The sequence below is a fragment of the Neodiprion fabricii genome, chromosome 1, assembly GCF_021155785.1.
Source record: "Neodiprion fabricii isolate iyNeoFabr1 chromosome 1, iyNeoFabr1.1, whole genome shotgun sequence".
NCBI classification, from domain to species: Eukaryota; Metazoa; Arthropoda; class Insecta; order Hymenoptera; family Diprionidae; genus Neodiprion; species Neodiprion fabricii.
The window spans coordinates 14,619,159-14,637,628 of record NC_060239.1 but is presented as its reverse complement, the minus strand read 5'-3'; the positions used below and the strand labels follow the sequence as shown (position 1 = coordinate 14,637,628).

The window sequence follows — 18,470 nt, the reverse complement described above, 5'->3', positions numbered from 1 at the left end:
AACAACATACTTGACTATAATATTGACTCGGCTCCTGTCGAAGATAACAATAGACCGGCTACTACATATATCCCCATTCCATATGTAGCCGGCCTATTCGAGTCACTCAATCGTTTATTCGATAAATATAATGTAAAGTTTGTTGGTAAAAATTCAAAAGACCTAAAACTTGTTTTTGATACCGGTAAGGATAAGATCCCCATAGGCAAACGTTCAAATGTAGTGTATAAAATACCTTGTAATGACTGTAATCAAGTCTACATAGGTCAAACGGGTCGACATCTCAACACCAGAATTAGGGAACACCAACGTAATATACATGAGACAGATGAACGGCACACAGCTCTAACGAAACATAGGATTAATAAACAACACACTTTCAATTTTGACAACACAAACATCCTTTGTGAAGAACAAAATTATTACAGAAGATTGCTTTTAGATACCAATACGGTAAATCTCAGACAAGACGTTGAACATTCAAGCAATATTTACAAACCTCTAATCTCTGCCCACACAACAAATATTGTTTAACCTAAACTAAATTTTTTTATTTTTTTAAAAAAAATTATTATTTAGTCTCCATTTACAGTTCTTTCTACATAACCTTTTGTACCAAATATTTATTGTTTTTTTGTGTATAATGTTTATAATATGTTCACCTTCACTCTGGATTATTGTGTTTCCCCCATCAGTCGTTATTCACCTGTTGTCCCAATTGGTTCAACCAACAATATTTCGTTAGACATGTAGAATTTAATTATAAAGAGCTTACCTCCACTTAATTGACACCTGTGAATTAATTTCATGGCTAATTGACCTTCTTTAATAACCTTTTAACACTATGACATATTGACTGTGAAAAAACATAGTTTTCTAAAAAATTTTTTTAAATAAATGACTACCACCTTTAACTCCTACAAAAAAAAAAAAAAAAAAAAAAAACTACTGGAAGAGTGACATTGTCTACCGTCACTAAAAAGAACACTGTTCCCGCCAATTGTAATGGTGAAATCGACTACATCTTTTTACACTTACTCAACTTAAAAGGTAAATAACACCAAAAAACATCCTTATCACAATTATTCATAAGGTCTTACTATCAACAATGTTTATTGTCTCTGAGAATGTTACATCTGCAATATTTGTGTCCGATTACTATTAGTACCAATTTTATTTGATTAAGTCCTATTTTCCTTTTGTTTGTTTTTTGACAGTTTTTAAATAAATCGTTCTGAGGAGGGCCCATATCCGGGTCGAAACGTTAACTAAAATTACGTTTTCTTAATTGACCGATCACCAATACTATAATATATTACATACGAGGTCGAGAATTCTTATTCATCATTATACCAAGTTTCAAAGAAACTCGAAAACTCATCGACGTTGTTTAAAGATACAGATAATAATGTGTCACGTTTCAAATCAGTTTAAAAATCTAAACGATAATGTATTAACCTTCAAACAAATTATAGCTAATAATATGTATTCCATCGAATTTGAATCCGGTTTGAAAATTCAATGAACCAGTTTAACGATTCAAATAATATTGTATTAAGTTTTAATCGAGTTTGAAAATTCAACAAACGCAGTTTGAAGATTTAAATAATTACATGTGGTCGGTTGGGCAGTAATCTCTGCGCATCCACGCTCATCCGCGTCACTTTTGCACTTCCAGTCGGCTTGCGTATAACGATGTGATGTGAATCTTTCACTTTGTGAAAATTCGCATGAATATATATTTACGTGAATTCGCATAATATCGTATCAAGTTTGAAAATACAACAAATCGAGCTTGAAGATCCAAATAATTACACGTGATCAGTTGGACTGTAATCTCTGCACGCATGCGCGCTTCATCCGCGTCACTTTCGCACTTCGTATTCCGGTCCGCTTGCGTTTGAGTATGTCATAAACATAATTCCCATTTTAAAAATTCGTAGAGCGATAACGATAGTTGATAATGTGTTTGATTTTGATATGTTTGACATCCAACGAAATTAATTATAACATAATATCGAATTAACTCGGTAAGTACACGATACTTTATAAATTATCCGCTTTCGCGAAGGCTAATAGGCCACACGGTCCGTGTGCACCGGCCATCGACACGTGGGATTTTGACAAATTGTTACTAGTATTCGATAGCTTGAACTTCAGCTCAAATTCAATGAAAAATGTTTGATTGAAACTCCCTTATGTATTTTCACAGTATTGATAATAAATACTAAATTTTCTTGGGAACTTGGACAGAATTGATAAGATTCAACTTATCAAAATTTGCAACGTTTCGTTGGTTTCATTTATTTTCCAACTTCATCAGGCAAGCTGTAACAGATGTACATAAACTTTAAAATTAAGTTGCATAAAACAATAGACATGATACATGTAAGTTACAAATTCTAATTTTATTTTATTTAAATTGATTTATTGGCAGAATGAATTTATAATTTTATTAAAAAATGTATATATCTGTCTAGTCTTATTTAAACATATTTTTGACTTGATGTTATGGACCAAAGGATTTGAACGAGGATTTAACCTCAAAAGTAAATATTTTGTAATTTTGTTTAGTTTATTATTTCTGAATTTGTAACTTACATGTATCATGTCTATTGTTTTATGCAACTTAATTTTAAAGTTTATGTACATCTGTTACAGCTTGCCTGATGAAGTTGGAAAATAAATGAAACCAACGAAACGTTGCAAATTTTGATAAGTTGAATCTTATCAATTCTGTCCAAGTTCCCAAGAAAATTTAGTATTTATTACATTTAACATGGATGAGAACCAAGATTTGAGTATTGATAATTTGATCCCGAAACTGTGGCCTTAAGATACGTACAAGATTACGCGGCAGAAGATCGTTACCGTAATCTCGTCTCAACCCTCGGGTACTTCATTGTATCCTTTAGTTCATTTTTTTTATTTTGAGGACCGAGTTTAGATCCAAACTAAAGATGACTACTATAATTTATTTAATTTAGTCACGTAATGAAAAGTCATCAACAATAACATATAAAAACATAATGCAATTTGCTGGTAATAATTGGATGCAGAAATAATTCAATCTTATCTGTTGACAATTTCATTACTGTGATAACTCATTAGGTGTTTCTTTTCTTAACAAAATTTCGCATATGTTTTTGGGCCGACGTTGTACCTATTGTATAAATGAATTTCCATAGCACCTGAGTCATCACAAATACCATGACAGCCTCAGTAAAGATTATCATTGCGGCTATAATAGTTGTAAATTACTTCTTTTGTCGGAAATTGACCACCAGGATTAATTCCCGTACTTCCCTTTCATCTTGAAATTAATACTTATAACAATTATTAATATGGGCAAGGTTAGGTATTTTAAATAAATCCACTCGGTTTGGGGGTCAATCAAAGATGGTTTATTACCCCAGAGGAGGAAAACCTCAGCAGGAACTAAGTAAAAACCTCCTCGAAATCGTGTACAATGTATGTGAATGAATGTTAGATTTATGAGTGGATGTGTGCACTGGATGTATCTAGAGAGAGAATTGTGACGCTTCGAGTGAAGACACAATAGGGGTGAGCTCAACCGCCTTATAAGATGCTAGCGTGGAAGCTAGTTACACGATAATTATCAAGGCGATAATTAATTCCCCAGTGGGAATACAAGAGAGAGATGGAACGGCCGAGAGGCGCTCCTTTAATGGCCGAGAGGCGCTATTTTTATGGCCGAGAGGCGCTATTTTTATGGCCGAGAGGCGCTATTTTTATGGCCGAGAGGCGCTATTTGAATGGCCGAGAGGCGCTATGTCATGGAGTGACGACGAGTGTCGACCCTCTTATGCCGCAGTGGCATTGTCTCAGTTATGTAACAACACAACCATCGTGACAAATACTACTTAGCGTCAGTTCAATTCAGAGATTCGAATTATAGGCTCACCAAATTGGAGAGGAGCTTGAGTGCTGTCTGGCTCACGCGTATCAAGCAACTGCCCGTGCCAGCACGTGTTGACCCGGCGTTTCTCCGACTTACCGTACTGCGCATGTCAGGTAGCCATTGTTTTCGAGTTCTGCACAGATTTGAAGCTGTGTGTCACACGTAATCACATACGCGTATCCCAATACAAGTAACTCTGCCGTGTAGGCACGATACACACTCCCCCCGTTGCGAATGAATGAGCAATGTAATGTGTGATCATGGTATTGTACGATTTAATGTGAGATACAGTTTATCAAATTCACAGACATTTGTCAAGAATTAATTGGTAAAGGACACAACATAGTGACGTTTCGTTTGAACAACCCTTGTGCTGTTCTGACAGTGGCGACTCGTGCCACTCCATCATCCCCTGGATGGGTTTCGACCACCACCCCCAATTGCCACTGCATACATGGTTGGTTTTTGTCCATGAGTAGTACTATCTGGTTGGTTGTGAGTTCACCCTGGGAAGAATGCCATTTCTGGCGGATTTGGAGCTCGTGGAGATACTCCAAGTACCAGCGCTTCCAAAAGTCCTGTCTGGCCTTGGTAATGAATTGCCACACGCTGAGTCGGTTATCTGGGACATCAGAAAAATCATCTTCAGGTAGCATGGTGAGAGGACGCCCTATTAAGATATGGGCAGGTGTCAGAGCAATAGGATCGTTAGGATCACTAGATAATGAGCATAGAGGTCGAGAATTAAGTACGGATTCAATTTGTATGGCTAAGGAATTTAATTCCTCAAAGGTAAGACGTTGTTCTTTCACCACTCGTTTGAAGTGATGCTTAAATGACTTAACAGCCGCCTCCCAAATGCCCCCAAAGTGAGGGGAAAGTGGAGGGTTGAAGTGCCAAGTAATGTTTTTCCTCACAGCATACTCGTTGACTTGGTCATGATGCGATTGGGAGGTGAATAAGGAGTAAAGTTCTCGTAGTTGGTTATTCGCGCCCACAAAATTGGTACCGTTGTCCGAATAAACATGAGACGGGACACCTCGACGTCCAGTGAACCGTCCGAAGGCACCCAGGAACCCGTCGGTGGTCAGATCGCTTACGATTTCGAGATGTACGGCCTTTGTCGCCATGCAAACGAATACACACCCGTATACCTTGATCGTGGTTCGATTTCTGAATTTTCGTCCTTTGATGAATAAGGGTCCGAAACAATCTACACCCGCATGTGAGAATGCGGCTGAATTCGTGACTCGTGCACTGGGCAGGTCTGCCATCTTTCCGTGCAGTAACACGGGACGATGTCGAACACATTCGACACATCGTCGGACAATTCGTCGTACTTGCCCCTTTCCATCTAGCAGCCAGAATCGGTGACGAAGATTTGAGAGTGTGCTCTGGATACCGGAATGGAATGCATTCTTATGAGTCTCACGAATGATTAGATCAGTGACATGATGATGAGAAGGCAACAGAATCGGGTGTTTTTTGGTGAAAGAGATGGGTGCGTGTTTCAGACGTCCGCCAACTTGAAGCAGACCCTGTTGGTCGAGAAATGGATTGAGACATCGAAGTCGTAGGTTTTTCGTCTCGCCAGTTTCCTTGATCTGTTCAAATCGTCGTGGAATTGTTCATTTTGAATCAGAGTTAGGATTCTCAGTTCAGTCAACGCTCTCTCCTCCACGCTCAAGAGTTTGTGTTTAAATTCACTGGAGTTGCGCATGCGCAGACAATAAGCGAGAGAATTCACGAGAGTGGAGTAAGAAGAAAAACGTTGAAAGATATCCGAGGTGGTGGATGACAAACAGGTGTTTTTCCTAACACCGGGAAGTTCCGATAGGGTCAATTGAATGGGAGTGGGCCACTTATCATGGTTTTGTGTGAGCCATGAAGGGCCCTCGAACCACGAGGGTAGTTGACCTCTGGATAAGCAATCAGCCGGATTGTCCTTGGTACGGACATGTCTCCATTCGATTTTGTCCCCAAGAGACTGGATTTCTGTGACGCGATTGGCTTCAAAGACCTTGAGAGACTCGGGCGATCTTTTGAGCCATTGGAGGACAATAGTAGAGTCAGACCAGAAGATAGTTTGCGATATGGGGAAATCAACGGCCGGTAGTGCGTCTCGATACAAGCGTGAGAGTAGCTGTGCACCACACAGTTCTAGCTTCGGAATAGTCATATCCTTGATTGGGGCGACTCTCGTTTTTGAGCACGCCAACCGGACAATCATTTGTCCCTGTTGGTCCGTTGATCTTACATATAGACAAGCACCATAGCCAACCTGGCTTGCGTCACAGAAGCCGTGTAGCTCAATCTCAGTTGGATTAGGAAGTATGAGATTGCGCTCGATAGAAAAGTCCCTGATGGATGGTAGCTGTTCCGCGAATTTGAGCCAGCGAGTGTGCAGTTCTTGTGGCACTCCCTCGTCCCAATGGACCTTAGATTTCCAACACTGTTGGATGATGGTTTTTGCAGCTAGTACCACCGGACCCAGCAGACCAATGGGATCGAAGATTTTCGCGATATCGGAGAGAATTGTTCGTTTAGTTATTTTTCGAGAGGCATCGATTGGACTGACAGTGTAGATGAAGCTATCGGTGAGTGAATTCCACGCAATGCCAAGAGTTTTCGAGATTGGATCGTTATTGATTGCACCATCCAAGTCCAGGGTTCTTTCGTCAAGGTTGTCAAGGGCATGTTGATGATTGGACGCCCATTGTCTAAGCTCGAAACCTCCCTTTCTTACGAGTTGAGTGATCTCATCACGCAATTGGAGGATTTCAGTCAGGGAGTTGGCTCCAGTTAAGAGATTGTCGACATAAAAGTCTCGTTTCAAGACTTGAGAAGCCTTCGGAAAATTGTGAGCTTCATCGTCAGCAAGTCGATTCAATCTACGTGTCGCTAGAAATGGTGCAGCAGAGACACCGAAGGTAACTCGACGGAGTTCGTAAGTGCTGATAGTGTTGTTATGATAGTAGAGGATTCGTTGGAATTTGTGATGATCAGAGTGAACACAGATTTGGCGATACATCTGCGCAATATCTGAGGTCATAGCATAGACGTAAACACGGAAACGTAGGAGAATAGTGAAGAGGTTGTCTTGGATAGTGGGTCCGGTCAACAAGACGTCGTTCAGGGAGATACCCTTCTCTGATTTGGCAGAAGCGTCAAACACGACGCGCACCTTGGTAGTGGTGCTGAAAGCCTTAATCACTGGATGGTGAGGCATGTAATACCCGGGTTCATGGTCATCTAGGACGTGCACCATGTGACCAAGGTCAATATATTCCTGCATGACCTTGTAGTATTCAGCCTTGAGCTGCGCGTCAGCATTTAGCCTTCTTTGCAAGGACAGAAATCGTCGATAAGCTTGATTCTTCGAGTTTCCAAAATCTACATCTTCAATGCGGAAAGGCAGTTGAACAACGTAACGTCCTTCTGCGTTACGAGTCGTGTATTTTTGGTAATGTTGTTCACATAGGGAATTGTCTAGGGATCTGGAACCCCTTGGGCCCGCGTCTTCAATCGTCCAGAACCTAGTTAATTGACTCGACAAATCTGTCAGTTGACAGGATACAGGTTGCAAGTTATTGTCGTCGTTAATTCCCCCAGCAACGACCCAGCCTAGTTGTGTTTTTTGTATGATTAGGTCGCAATCGTTTCGTGAAAGGTTGATTTGTCCAATGGACAGGAGAGATAGAGTGATTCCCGATCCAATGAGGACGTCTACTGTTTGTGGTATGTGAAATTGAGGATCAGCCAATTTAATGTTTTTAGGTAAGTGAATTTTTTCGCGCGGGAAGGTCTCACTTGGACTTATGTCCGCGATTTGGTTAACTGTTAAGAATGTTATTGGTCTTTTGAATTTATTATCGAGAGATTTACAAGTTATTTGAACAAGGTGTTTAGAGAAAGTTTGCATTCCATTAACTGCCCCGATGGGAAGTGAGCAAGTCTGCATTGGAAGTTTTAATTTCAGTGTTAGATTTTCCGTAATGAAATTGGCTGTTGCACAAGTGTCAAGTCTGCATTGGAAGTTTTAATTTCAGTGTTAGATTTTCCGTAATGAAATTGGCTGTTGCACAAGTGTCAAGTCTGCATTGGAAGTTTTAATTTCAGTGTTAGATTTTCCGTAATGAAATTGGCTGTTGCACAAGTGTCAAGTAAAGCACGAGCTTGTATGAATTTACCAGATGAGTCGCGCAGCTGTATGAGCGCGCTCATCATGAGTTGGAATCGCGGTGTTCGTAGGATCGTTGCGAGAGTGTGTGCGGCTAGTCAGGTTGTCGCGCTCTTGTCGGCGGCTGCAGTAGCAGGTGTTTGGATTCTTTGTGTATTGGTACCAGTGTGTTCATTAATTGTGTTTCGTGGATAATGTAACATGGTGTGATGGAATTTGTTACAGGTCTTGCATCTAATAGAGGTACAGGCCCCCTTGTGGTTCAGCATGCAGTTTTGGCAGAGTCGAGCCGATTTGACGAATTTAACTAAGTTGAGCGACGCTTGAATGATTGTTTTTTTTTTTTTTGTACTTTTTTTCTTATTTGTATTATCGTTGGAAGACAATGTATTAGTTGATTTTATCATTGCCTCGTAAAATAACGTGTTGGCGTACGTATTTCGTACCTCTCTTTGTACCAAAAAATTACCCCTCCCCTCTCCGCGGTACTGAGCTATCGAGTATATGGTCGCGACATAACGCATCGACGATTTCGAGACGTGATGATCACGCCAGGCGCCCAACAAAACTTTGCGATCTTGTTTTTAAGTCTCGGATACCTCGCGGATGCCGAATTATTGTGCACACGGTAAGTTCTCGGTCATTTGCTCCGAGTGACCGAGGTGCAGGGAAATCCACGTCACAATATGTACCATATATATGTACTGTGACGTGAACTTTTCCCGCTCCTCGGTCACTCGGAGAAAATGACCGAGAACTTACCGCGTGCACAATAATTGGGCGTCCACGATGTCCCCTGAACCTGCAATAATACCGCGAAATTTGTTGGGCGCCTGGCGTGGTCAACACGCCTCGAAATCGATAATACGATATACCGCGACCATATGCTCGGTAGCTCAGTACTGCGGAGAGGGGAGGGGTAATTTTTGGGTAGAGAGAGATACGCCACACGTACGCCGACAAGTTATTTCACAAAGCAGCAAGAAAATTAAACAATATATTTCAAAATAGCGATAATACAAAAAAAAATTAAAAATAATAACAATACTGCGGAAGCTTGTCCTCGCGATCCCAAACGCTAGCGCTTAGCTTACAAAAAAAAAGAAGAACGAGCAAACAAAATGATCAATCAAGAAAAAAAAAGAAAAAAAAAATATGAAGGGATCCCGAAGACCTCTGCGGCCTACGTGCGCTAGTCACTATACTACTCGTGACCGCTAATTTACACACTAAAAGAAGCCAAAAGCAAAATCGGACGCGACGCGCTGATCGCGATCGTCCTCTACAGAACGGCGCTAATCGCCAACTTGATACTAACTGATTATACCAAAACAAAAAAAAACTAAACTGAAACGAGGCTCGTCGCGGCACCCGCGACCCTCCTCTAGGAACGAATATTTTTACTAGCGCGCACCCGAGCTTCACTTTCTCTGCGACGGCGGGACGCGGTCGCGAATTCGAATGCTCCCCGTGAGACTGCTCGCGGCCTACACGAGAACGGAGGGTGTACCGGATGAAGTAAAATGACCCCGTGTAACGGATTTCAGTTACACTCAAACTCGAGGCAATAATGTCTCGACTCAACGCGTGACTCGACTCGATCTCCTGGATACCCCGAAATTAACGCTACTCCCTTACGCGCAACTCAGGCTACGGTCACCAAGCAAATGTATCGGCTAAAGAATCTCGAGTACAGTCGCTAACGCCAATCCTCACTGGCTATCCGTCCTCGGCAAGCCTTTACTAATAATCTCTCGAGATTCTCTCGCAAGAAGGTTAACAGCGCTTACCGCTCCACATCCACGAGACAAACGAGCCAACTCCCTCGTGGTTTCTTCCGGCCATTTTCCTCGCAATAACTCAAAACCCAAAACAACAAAAAAACGCACAATCGCTACGTTCACTAGTTCTCGTGAACCGCCACAACTAGAGTGATCTCGGATGGTCGCAACGCCGATCTCGTCACGCTAATCCTTCGTGACGTCATCACCCTAAGAATGCGCAACAATCGATCTGTCATCGATTTTGGGGATTGCGCAACTTGCCGCGCACCTGTCGTCGCGACGCGGCGCAGAACTTAAGGCTAGATCGCGATGTCGTCACCCGCGCAGCTCTACGGGGTCCTAGGGTTGGGCGGGGTGGTGCTCCCTCGTCGCTCGCTGGTCTCTTGCGGTTGCCTCGGTTGGGCGTAGGCGGGGAGAGCGGGGAGGCTGCGGCGCGCCGGCTGCCAGCGGGAATCGCGTCCGCCTTGGATTCCCGCGCTGCAGGGATCTGCGTTGCCTCTCCCTCCGCAGCCTGGGTGTCCTTCCCGCGAGATCTCCGTGGTTTCGCCTTACCTCGAAAGATGTTCGGCGTCGGAGTTGGTCGCTGGAGGGTAGCCGGTGCACTCAAAAAAAAATAAAAAAAAATAAAAGCCTGAAATATCTTGGTCGCAATGCGCTATTTCGTCCCCGTCGAAGCTCGGGTGCGTGACTCCAGTTCTGGCGCTCTCTAGGATTATTTCGCGACTCGATTTTCTAAACCCTGATTCCGGGATCTCGCCCAAGGTTCAGGGAGTCTCTTGCAACAGGCAGGCCTAACCGAACTGCCACGTTACAATACATATTAGAAATTCGTCACGAAGAGGCACATTTGAAACTTGTATATGTGGCTTGTTGACGTGTTGTAACATTTATCTTCAGTCTAACAAATACAAAATTGATATCAACTATTATTGATCCAACATTAATCTATATCACACGAATTTGATGAAGAATCACACGTCGTTAAAACCAAAAGGACACATTCCTATTTTATAAAATGAATAAATGAGAAGGGTGTGAATGTATGAATAAATTCGTCAATGTTAATAATTAAAAATCACTCATCCATCCATCCATCCAGTCATACAGTTTAAAATACGATCAACACAGTTTGAAATACGCCTTTTGATACGCCAAACATGTTCACTCCACAACACTTTGCTTCTCGTCGTTTCCAGATTCGTCCATAGTCAATATGTATTGATGCTGCTTCCATGAACCATCGTTGATTTGTTATTGCTTCTATTTGTTCCACTAGGCCTTGGCTCGGTTCATTTGTTGAAGTCAGTTTTATAATTTTCGAACCTCGGAGATGTTGTTCTCCTTTTTTGTTATAGGTATGGCACAATTGATACGAAACAGAAATGCAGACTACAAGGTATAATGTGGTGCTGTTGGCGTCTTCTCGTAGACTCTGTGTGATTCCGTGTTCCTCCCAAGCTGCGGAACCTTTTTTTGTTCTGGCCCGTGGTCAAGGATTATCCAGAACAACAGTCCAGTTAAACTCTCGTGTATATTTTCATAGGCTTGTCATGTCACAATGTGCACATTAAAAACTTCAGTATGCGGTTGTTCATGTGTGTATCTCAGTACACCATATTATTTGAACCAATTAGGCCAGACCCAGCCGACCGTTTGAACGATATGAAAGACTCATATTAATTATTAGCGAGAAAAATTTGCTATATATACATATATACACATACACACTCAACACCGTGTATCTCGATAATGCACAGTTTGAATTCAATTAGGTATGCAAATCGACAAAATTGGGGAATTCTGTCCAGAAGAAACATTTAGTGACTGAAATAAAATGACGAGGTAGCAATATGACAAGTTTTTAATTTGCATGCGTTTGTTTTGCACGAATCGTTATGCGAGTACGGCAATTTTTCCATTTGTAATGGAATACTCTCCGTTATAAATTACTTTTTTTGCATTTGTAATTTGTAATGGATCATTTATCCATTACACATTACTTTTTTTAATTTTTAATGGAACACTCATCCATTAGACATTACTTTTGTAATTTGTAATGGAGATCTTATCCAATACACATTCTTCAAAGTAATGAGTATTGCATTACTTTTACATTACTATTTTTACAACTCTGCATATAATAACAGGTCTATCTATCTATTTGTGTGCCTATCGTTAATCAAACGATAGAAAATATTGGTAGAATAAGCCCCTCTCCTTATTTCTAAAATTTCTACGATTCCTTATTTTTTCATAATCGGTGTCGTTATTTTTTTTTTCAACATGTTGACGTGAAAATTTTTTTGCATCATCGTAACAACGATTTATACGTTAAAATTTTATTCACTTTGCCGATTTCCTACTATTGATGCATAAATAAATAAAGGCATCAACATTTTACTTGATGAAAATAAACAAAAAGGTATTTTTATTAAGAATAATCTACGTACTCTCCACGTTTTTTTCATTTGTTATTTTGAATTTGGCGGTCGATCATAAAAAGCGAATGATAGTCCCGTCATAGTGACACATGCCGCCAAGAGGTGGCGCCACAAAAGCAAAGAAAAAGATATTGTGTCGTGCTGGATTATTGGGACACTATAATTTTCAAAGTTATACGGAGCGGGAAAACAGTGTACGTGTAATGTCTTGTGACAAATCTTATCGATTACTGTATTTTATTTTTGTACGAAGTTAAAGGCAATTGAATCATGGCATCAACACGTACTCTCTGTCAGGATATTTGTTTGATCGGCAAAGTCGATGCGCAAATTTACGGCAATAAGCTACCGTCTCGATTACAAGTTCTTAAAGATTTGTTCTTCAATCTGCGAGAATTAAAATTAACTTTAAGTGAAAGTTCAACATTGACGGTAAACGAAGCAACGATTTTTTGACCAAAAGCTCGTTTGCCAACAGGAAAGTTGGATCGGTGTGTACAAAAATTGGAAAACTTATACGAAGACTGGCGAAAGATACAAAAAAATCATGGACAGAGTTTTAACGAAAAACGAGAAATAGATTTCACCTCACAGTTCAATAACCTGTTCGATATTGCCCACGGAAATGTGCTCGAAATGATTGATGAGAGAGGAAAAGATTTTTTAAAAAATCAGAGAAAAGATAGGCGAATCGGATTCATTGGAGAAATCGAGACCATCTATGATACAAAAGGAAAAGCTAAATTGCAGAGACAGGTAATTAAAGCGCGAAGATTAAAAAGAAGCATCGCTGAAAAAGAATTATTGAGTAAGTTTTCTCAAAATTATTAGTGACAGTTTCATATCTCGTTCGAATAATAATAGTGTAAAGAATTACCATCCGCTCATTTTTCATTTTATTTTCAAGATCGATTTGCGGAATTAGAGACAAGCGCGGAAAGCGTTTCTCTTCAAAGTCTCAGCGAAACAAGCGTTGGAACTTATTCAAACATTTCCATAGAGGATACAGATGACTCTTCTTCTATCGAGGTTGAGGATGATGCTGGGCCATCCATCCCCAAAAAACCGCGTGGAATGATCCGTTTCACTGACAAAAAATTAGTTGCGGCATTGGACAAATGTAAATTGAGCGACAGAGATTCTGTACATCTGATTGCTGCTATAGCTCGATCATTAGGTCATGATTTGGATTCTTCAATAATCAATAGAACATCGATTCAGCGTTATACGCAAAAATTACGGGAAAAAAAAGAAAAAAATATTAGGACATTATTTAAAAATGTCGACGTAAATTCAGTCGTTCTACATTTGGATAGAAAAATGCTTCCTAATTCGTTGAAGCGTGACGTATTGGATAGGCTACCCATTGTCATCACCAATGGCGATGTTGACCAACTGTTAGGAATACCCAAGCTAGTTAATGGAACGGGAGTAGCTCAAGCAAAAGCCATTTATGAAGTTCTTGGGGATTGGGGGCTTTGCGATGCAGTAAAGGCCTTGTGATGTGATACGATGGCGGCCAATCTTGGTGGGGTAAAGGGCGCAGCAGTTCTTTTAGAGCAAATGTTGGAACGAGATCATTTATTGTTACCTTGCCGACACCAAATTTTTGAAATAATTCTTAGAAGTGTCTTCGAGGAAAAAATTCCCGGAACTTCTGGTCCGAGTGTTCTCATATTCAAGAGGTTCCAAGAAACTTGGCCTCAGCTGGATAAGAGTAAATATGAGAGCGGAATAGAGAGTGGAAATGTACAGAAAGTATTGATTGACAATGTTGAAAGTATTAATTATTTCGTTGAAGATACTTTGACAAATATGCAACCAAGAGACGATTATAAGGAACTTCTAGAATTAACGCAAATATTCCTCGGTGTTATTCCATTTCGCGGTGTTAGATTCAGATTTCCAGGCGCATATCATCATGCACGATGGATGTCCAAAGCGAGATATTGTATAAAAATCTATTTATTTCGCGAGGTATTCAAACTGACAAAAAAAGAAGAGAAGGCACTTTGGGATGTATGTATTTTCATCATGATAATCTATGTGAGGGCTTGGTTCACGGCTCCACTTACACCTCAGGCTCCTAACCACGATTTGCAATTTTTGAAAAAGCTTCATAATTATAAATCAGTTGACGCTGATGTATCTCGGGTAACATTGCTCAAGTTACAAAATCATTTATGGTACCTTAGTCCTGAATCAGCTGCGATTGCATTTTTCGATGAAAAATTATCATCAGATGTGAAGCGCGAAATGTTGTTTGAAATAAATTCGAGTGAAGGAAGATCATATGAGAACAGCTCGACACGATTCCAAATTAATCCGAAAAACATCGATCACTTATTAGACAAAGAGATGGACTACTTTGTAACTTCGCAATCCCTGAATTTTTTTCGATAGATTCAATATCAATCGAGGATTTTTAACAATAGATCCGTCCTTGTGGTTTCAGGATAAACATTTTACAGAGGGTTTAAAAATAGTAAAGAATGTAAAAGATGCTAACGATGTAGCAGAGAGGGCAGTTTGTTTAATCGAAAGTGATAATAATATTTTGACAAAAAACGAAACTCAAGAGCAATACATACTGCAGATTATAAGCGAGTACCGAAAAAAATTTCCCGATGCAAAAAAAGAGACGGTTATGCGAAACTTTTAGTCGGATCGATATAAGTAAAATTCTTGTAATATGCAATCTTTTGAGATATTTCTGTGTTTTAAATAAATAAATTCGTACTGAACGAACTGGTATCGATATCTTATGTGTACATTTTTTTGAATATTACGTTTTGATTGATCATGTCCGATTTTGATGTGATTAAAAACGTTCAACAGCAGCTAAATCGAATTATTGTTTCAAAATAATAGGATGGTAGAACTGAACTCTCATCAAATCTAGTATGGAGGACCTTATTATTTCATCTGTATATTGAATACCAATATACAATAGTCTCAGAACGTTAAAAAAAATTGACTAATAAACTAGATTTGAAAATTCAAAATTTCTCCAAACATGAAAAAAAATTAATAATTAAATTCAAGTTAATGCTTACAGCCACGTCTTCCTCTTCACGGGCATAGCTGGGACTTCGCGTATATTTTCTTTCATCATTCGGATCCGTTTTAGAGGGCGGCGCGATCAATTTTTTTTTTTTTACCCACTAGGCGCTTCGCTGCTGCGCGCTTCGCGCGCCAACCCCACTTCGGCGTTGCGCGCCTCACTATTTCCTTATGCATTGTCTATTAGACAGGTGAATTCATTTATGCTGATTTGCTGACAGGTCTGCAACTGTTGATCGGTTGTTTCCGATCAACCCGACATTGCTATTGGCTCCCTATGCAGGTCTGATTAGATTGTTTTCGTAAACGAATCCACTCACATGTACAAAACCCCCGATGCCATGCATCCCCAATTGCATTTGGCGACTTATTTTGCTATAGTTATTATTTTCCCCATAGTAGAAGAAATTCATAGCTTTGCTATGAATAGAATTTCTATGGCTTCAGACAAATTAAAAACTCGGTATGATATTCGAGCCAGGGATATAAAATTTAATCCCGGAGATTCTGTCTGACTCTTTCAACCTCGAAGACAGAAAGGACGATGTCCGAAACTACAAAGAAACTGGGAAGGCCGTTACTTAGTGGTTAACCGGATCAAGGATTTACAGGATCCGAGAAAACCTACTTCTTCTCTGATATAACTCTCCTCGAGTTCTGTTTCATGACTTTTGCTGACATGTTTGCCAGTATATATGATATATTTGAAATGATAATCACAATCAGTCTCACCTCTGCGTGTCGATCTTGAGTGCCGTATACACAATACGCCGGCGCGCGAAAAAGCAATTCCGGTCGGGAATCATCTTGATAATTCTCGTTTGCATGTTTTTTTTGCGTGTCAGAAACAAATACCTATAAAGATATTTGTGAAAGACTGTCATAAACAGCCGATGACAGCTGTCAGAGGAAGTTTTTTTTGCTAGATGCTTTTTGTTTTGTTTTCGGCATCTCACTCCACTGTCAACTTCATGCGTATACTATTGTTATCATAACATTTGTTATACTATTGTTATTATCATCTTTTCTATCGGTTGCTACTTCTTTTTCATTTGTTCAGAACTTTTTTATTAGATAGAAAGATTACAGACTATTGCTAACGTACTTCATATATTCGAGCAGTTCTTTTTTTGTGTGTTCTAAGGAATTGTGTTTACGTGAGAAAATACTGCAACCTAATTTATACATCTATGTATATACAAGAAAAAAAATATCAGTTATTCGAACGAACATTAAAAAATTTTTTGTAAAGCTGAAAATTTTGGAGATAATAAATAAAATTACCGACGAATTCAAATTTACTTTTGTTTTCCTCACCTTTCAAATATAAGATTATTTATAGGCCTCCCAACATCAACATTAAATTTAAAAACTAGTTATTTCGGTACGTATTGAAAAATATTGATTTTAACGAACATTTTTGAATTCGTGAGAAAAAACTGCGTGAAATTAGAAAAAAAAATTTATTTACGACAATTTATAAGGAAGATATGGAAATAGTTAACTAAGCTGCGTGAGAGGAGCCGCGGGGCAAAACGTTGGCCCCCACCACGCCACCCGGCGGCACCGACGCCGCCATCCGTATATTCCGCGCGCGAGCGACCGAATGCAATCATGATCTGCCATGAGAATAATGCTCAAAACGGTTTCTATAATATCAAATATTACTTCTAACACTATTACAAATGCCCGCGAACTTGAATTTCGAGAAAATGTTGATTTAAACAGTAACAAATTAAACAAACGTAAAAATGATTGTATCCTTGGCTTGTAATAAAGATATTGAGACTTTTTTTTTAAATTACGCGTCTCGCTAAGACCTATGAGAATCTTGAAGAACATTTTGAATAACTTAAATATTTAAGGCTTAACTTCTATTTGTTTATAAGCTAAAATTTTATATCCTCGAAAAACATGGATTTTTTTTAAAAAACCTATTCTTTTCAGTTAAATCCTGAATGTGCATGCTAAAAAGAATCACCCTGATTTTTTTGGACCTTCTCGGTCTTGTGGAACAAGTGTTATATCGACACGCCGGATTTACGAAAATCGGTCATTGTCGCTAAACTATATAACATGGCTGGATAAAACTTGACAATATCTCTTCAGGACAGTTTCTTTTAGGTGGTGGATGAGTTTCAGAACAGTACTTTATAAATAAACCACGTAAATACAATAAGAAATTTTTCGAAAAATTGTTGTTTAACAGTGATTTACCGCCAAACTAATAATTCTACGTGATTTTTGCATAGGACTTATTTTGTAGATTTTCTTATGGCGCACATTTTTTGTAGGAAATATTCTTCGATAAATCTCATTCCAGAGATAATAATATCAAAATAGTGACATTTGTTTATTTAAATAATTTTTTCGGCCAAAAGTCGTCATTTTGCGATCCCACAAATTTCACACTATATTCTTTGAGGTCCAAACTATTTAAAAAAAAATTTACGATTTGGCACGGCTGTTGCATAGAAGTCGTCCAAATTCATGTACATTCCGACTGGACTAATAGGAATCTGATCTGTCACCGCAAAATATAACTGCCATGCGCTGGATGCAAAAAATAAGAACATAAATGATACATATCGGACTTGCAAGGATGTGAATCTCATCCACATCTGTGATATCATTGATACGTATCTCTGTTCAGTGTCTGTTATATAGCTACCATAATGTTTTATGGCGGACATACTAGACTAAATGTACGGTACATATAGAGCACATGTGATGTAGCTGTAATGTCGGAAGGAACAAGGTTCAAGTATTTGTTACGTTACTGGGATATGAATGTGCTGCCTGGGGTATATATGCATCAATTAAGAGCTTTTCAAATGAGCTTGCAGAAATATTGGGCGATCAGATATACCTACCTACAGTTTATCCATGAGTATGATGCACGTCATATTTAATCGTATAATATTATAATTAATGCTTTCTTGTCCAAATCAGATGCATTCATTGTTTTGTGTTATTTGTGTGCATTGTTTAACACACAAAATACGTAACATATTTAAAAAGATATTATGTCACCTGTATGTCTCCTGTGCTATATTACTTCGTTCCTGGGATGTGCCTTC

General features: G+C 39.4%; 2 protein-coding genes across 2 annotated transcripts in view; one reads left to right on the top strand and one right to left on the bottom strand.

Annotated features, from left to right (window-relative positions):
• The window catches only part of LOC124178615 (annulin), a 423,181-nt gene that overhangs the window by 39,018 nt on the left and 365,693 nt on the right, over nt 1-18,470 (top strand). The window lies entirely within an intron of this gene.
• Nucleotides 3,998-5,538, bottom strand: LOC124179625. The gene is made up of 2 exons (XM_046564624.1): nt 4,735-5,538; nt 3,998-4,592 (listed from the first exon to the last, which is right to left on the bottom strand). Exons 1-2 carry the CDS (start codon nt 5,194-5,196, stop codon nt 4,404-4,406), a joined length of 651 nt encoding a protein of 216 aa, XP_046420580.1. The 5' UTR covers nt 5,197-5,538; the 3' UTR covers nt 3,998-4,403.

Coding starts and splice junctions, on each gene's coding strand:
- LOC124179625 (XM_046564624.1), bottom strand. CDS start 5,196: ATGGCAGACCTGCCCAGTGCACGAGTCACGAATTCAGCCGCATTCTCA. Junction 4,593..4,734: donor AGCATCACTTCAAACGAGTG/GTGAAAGAACAA, acceptor ATATCTTAATAG/GGCGTCCTCTCACCATGCTA.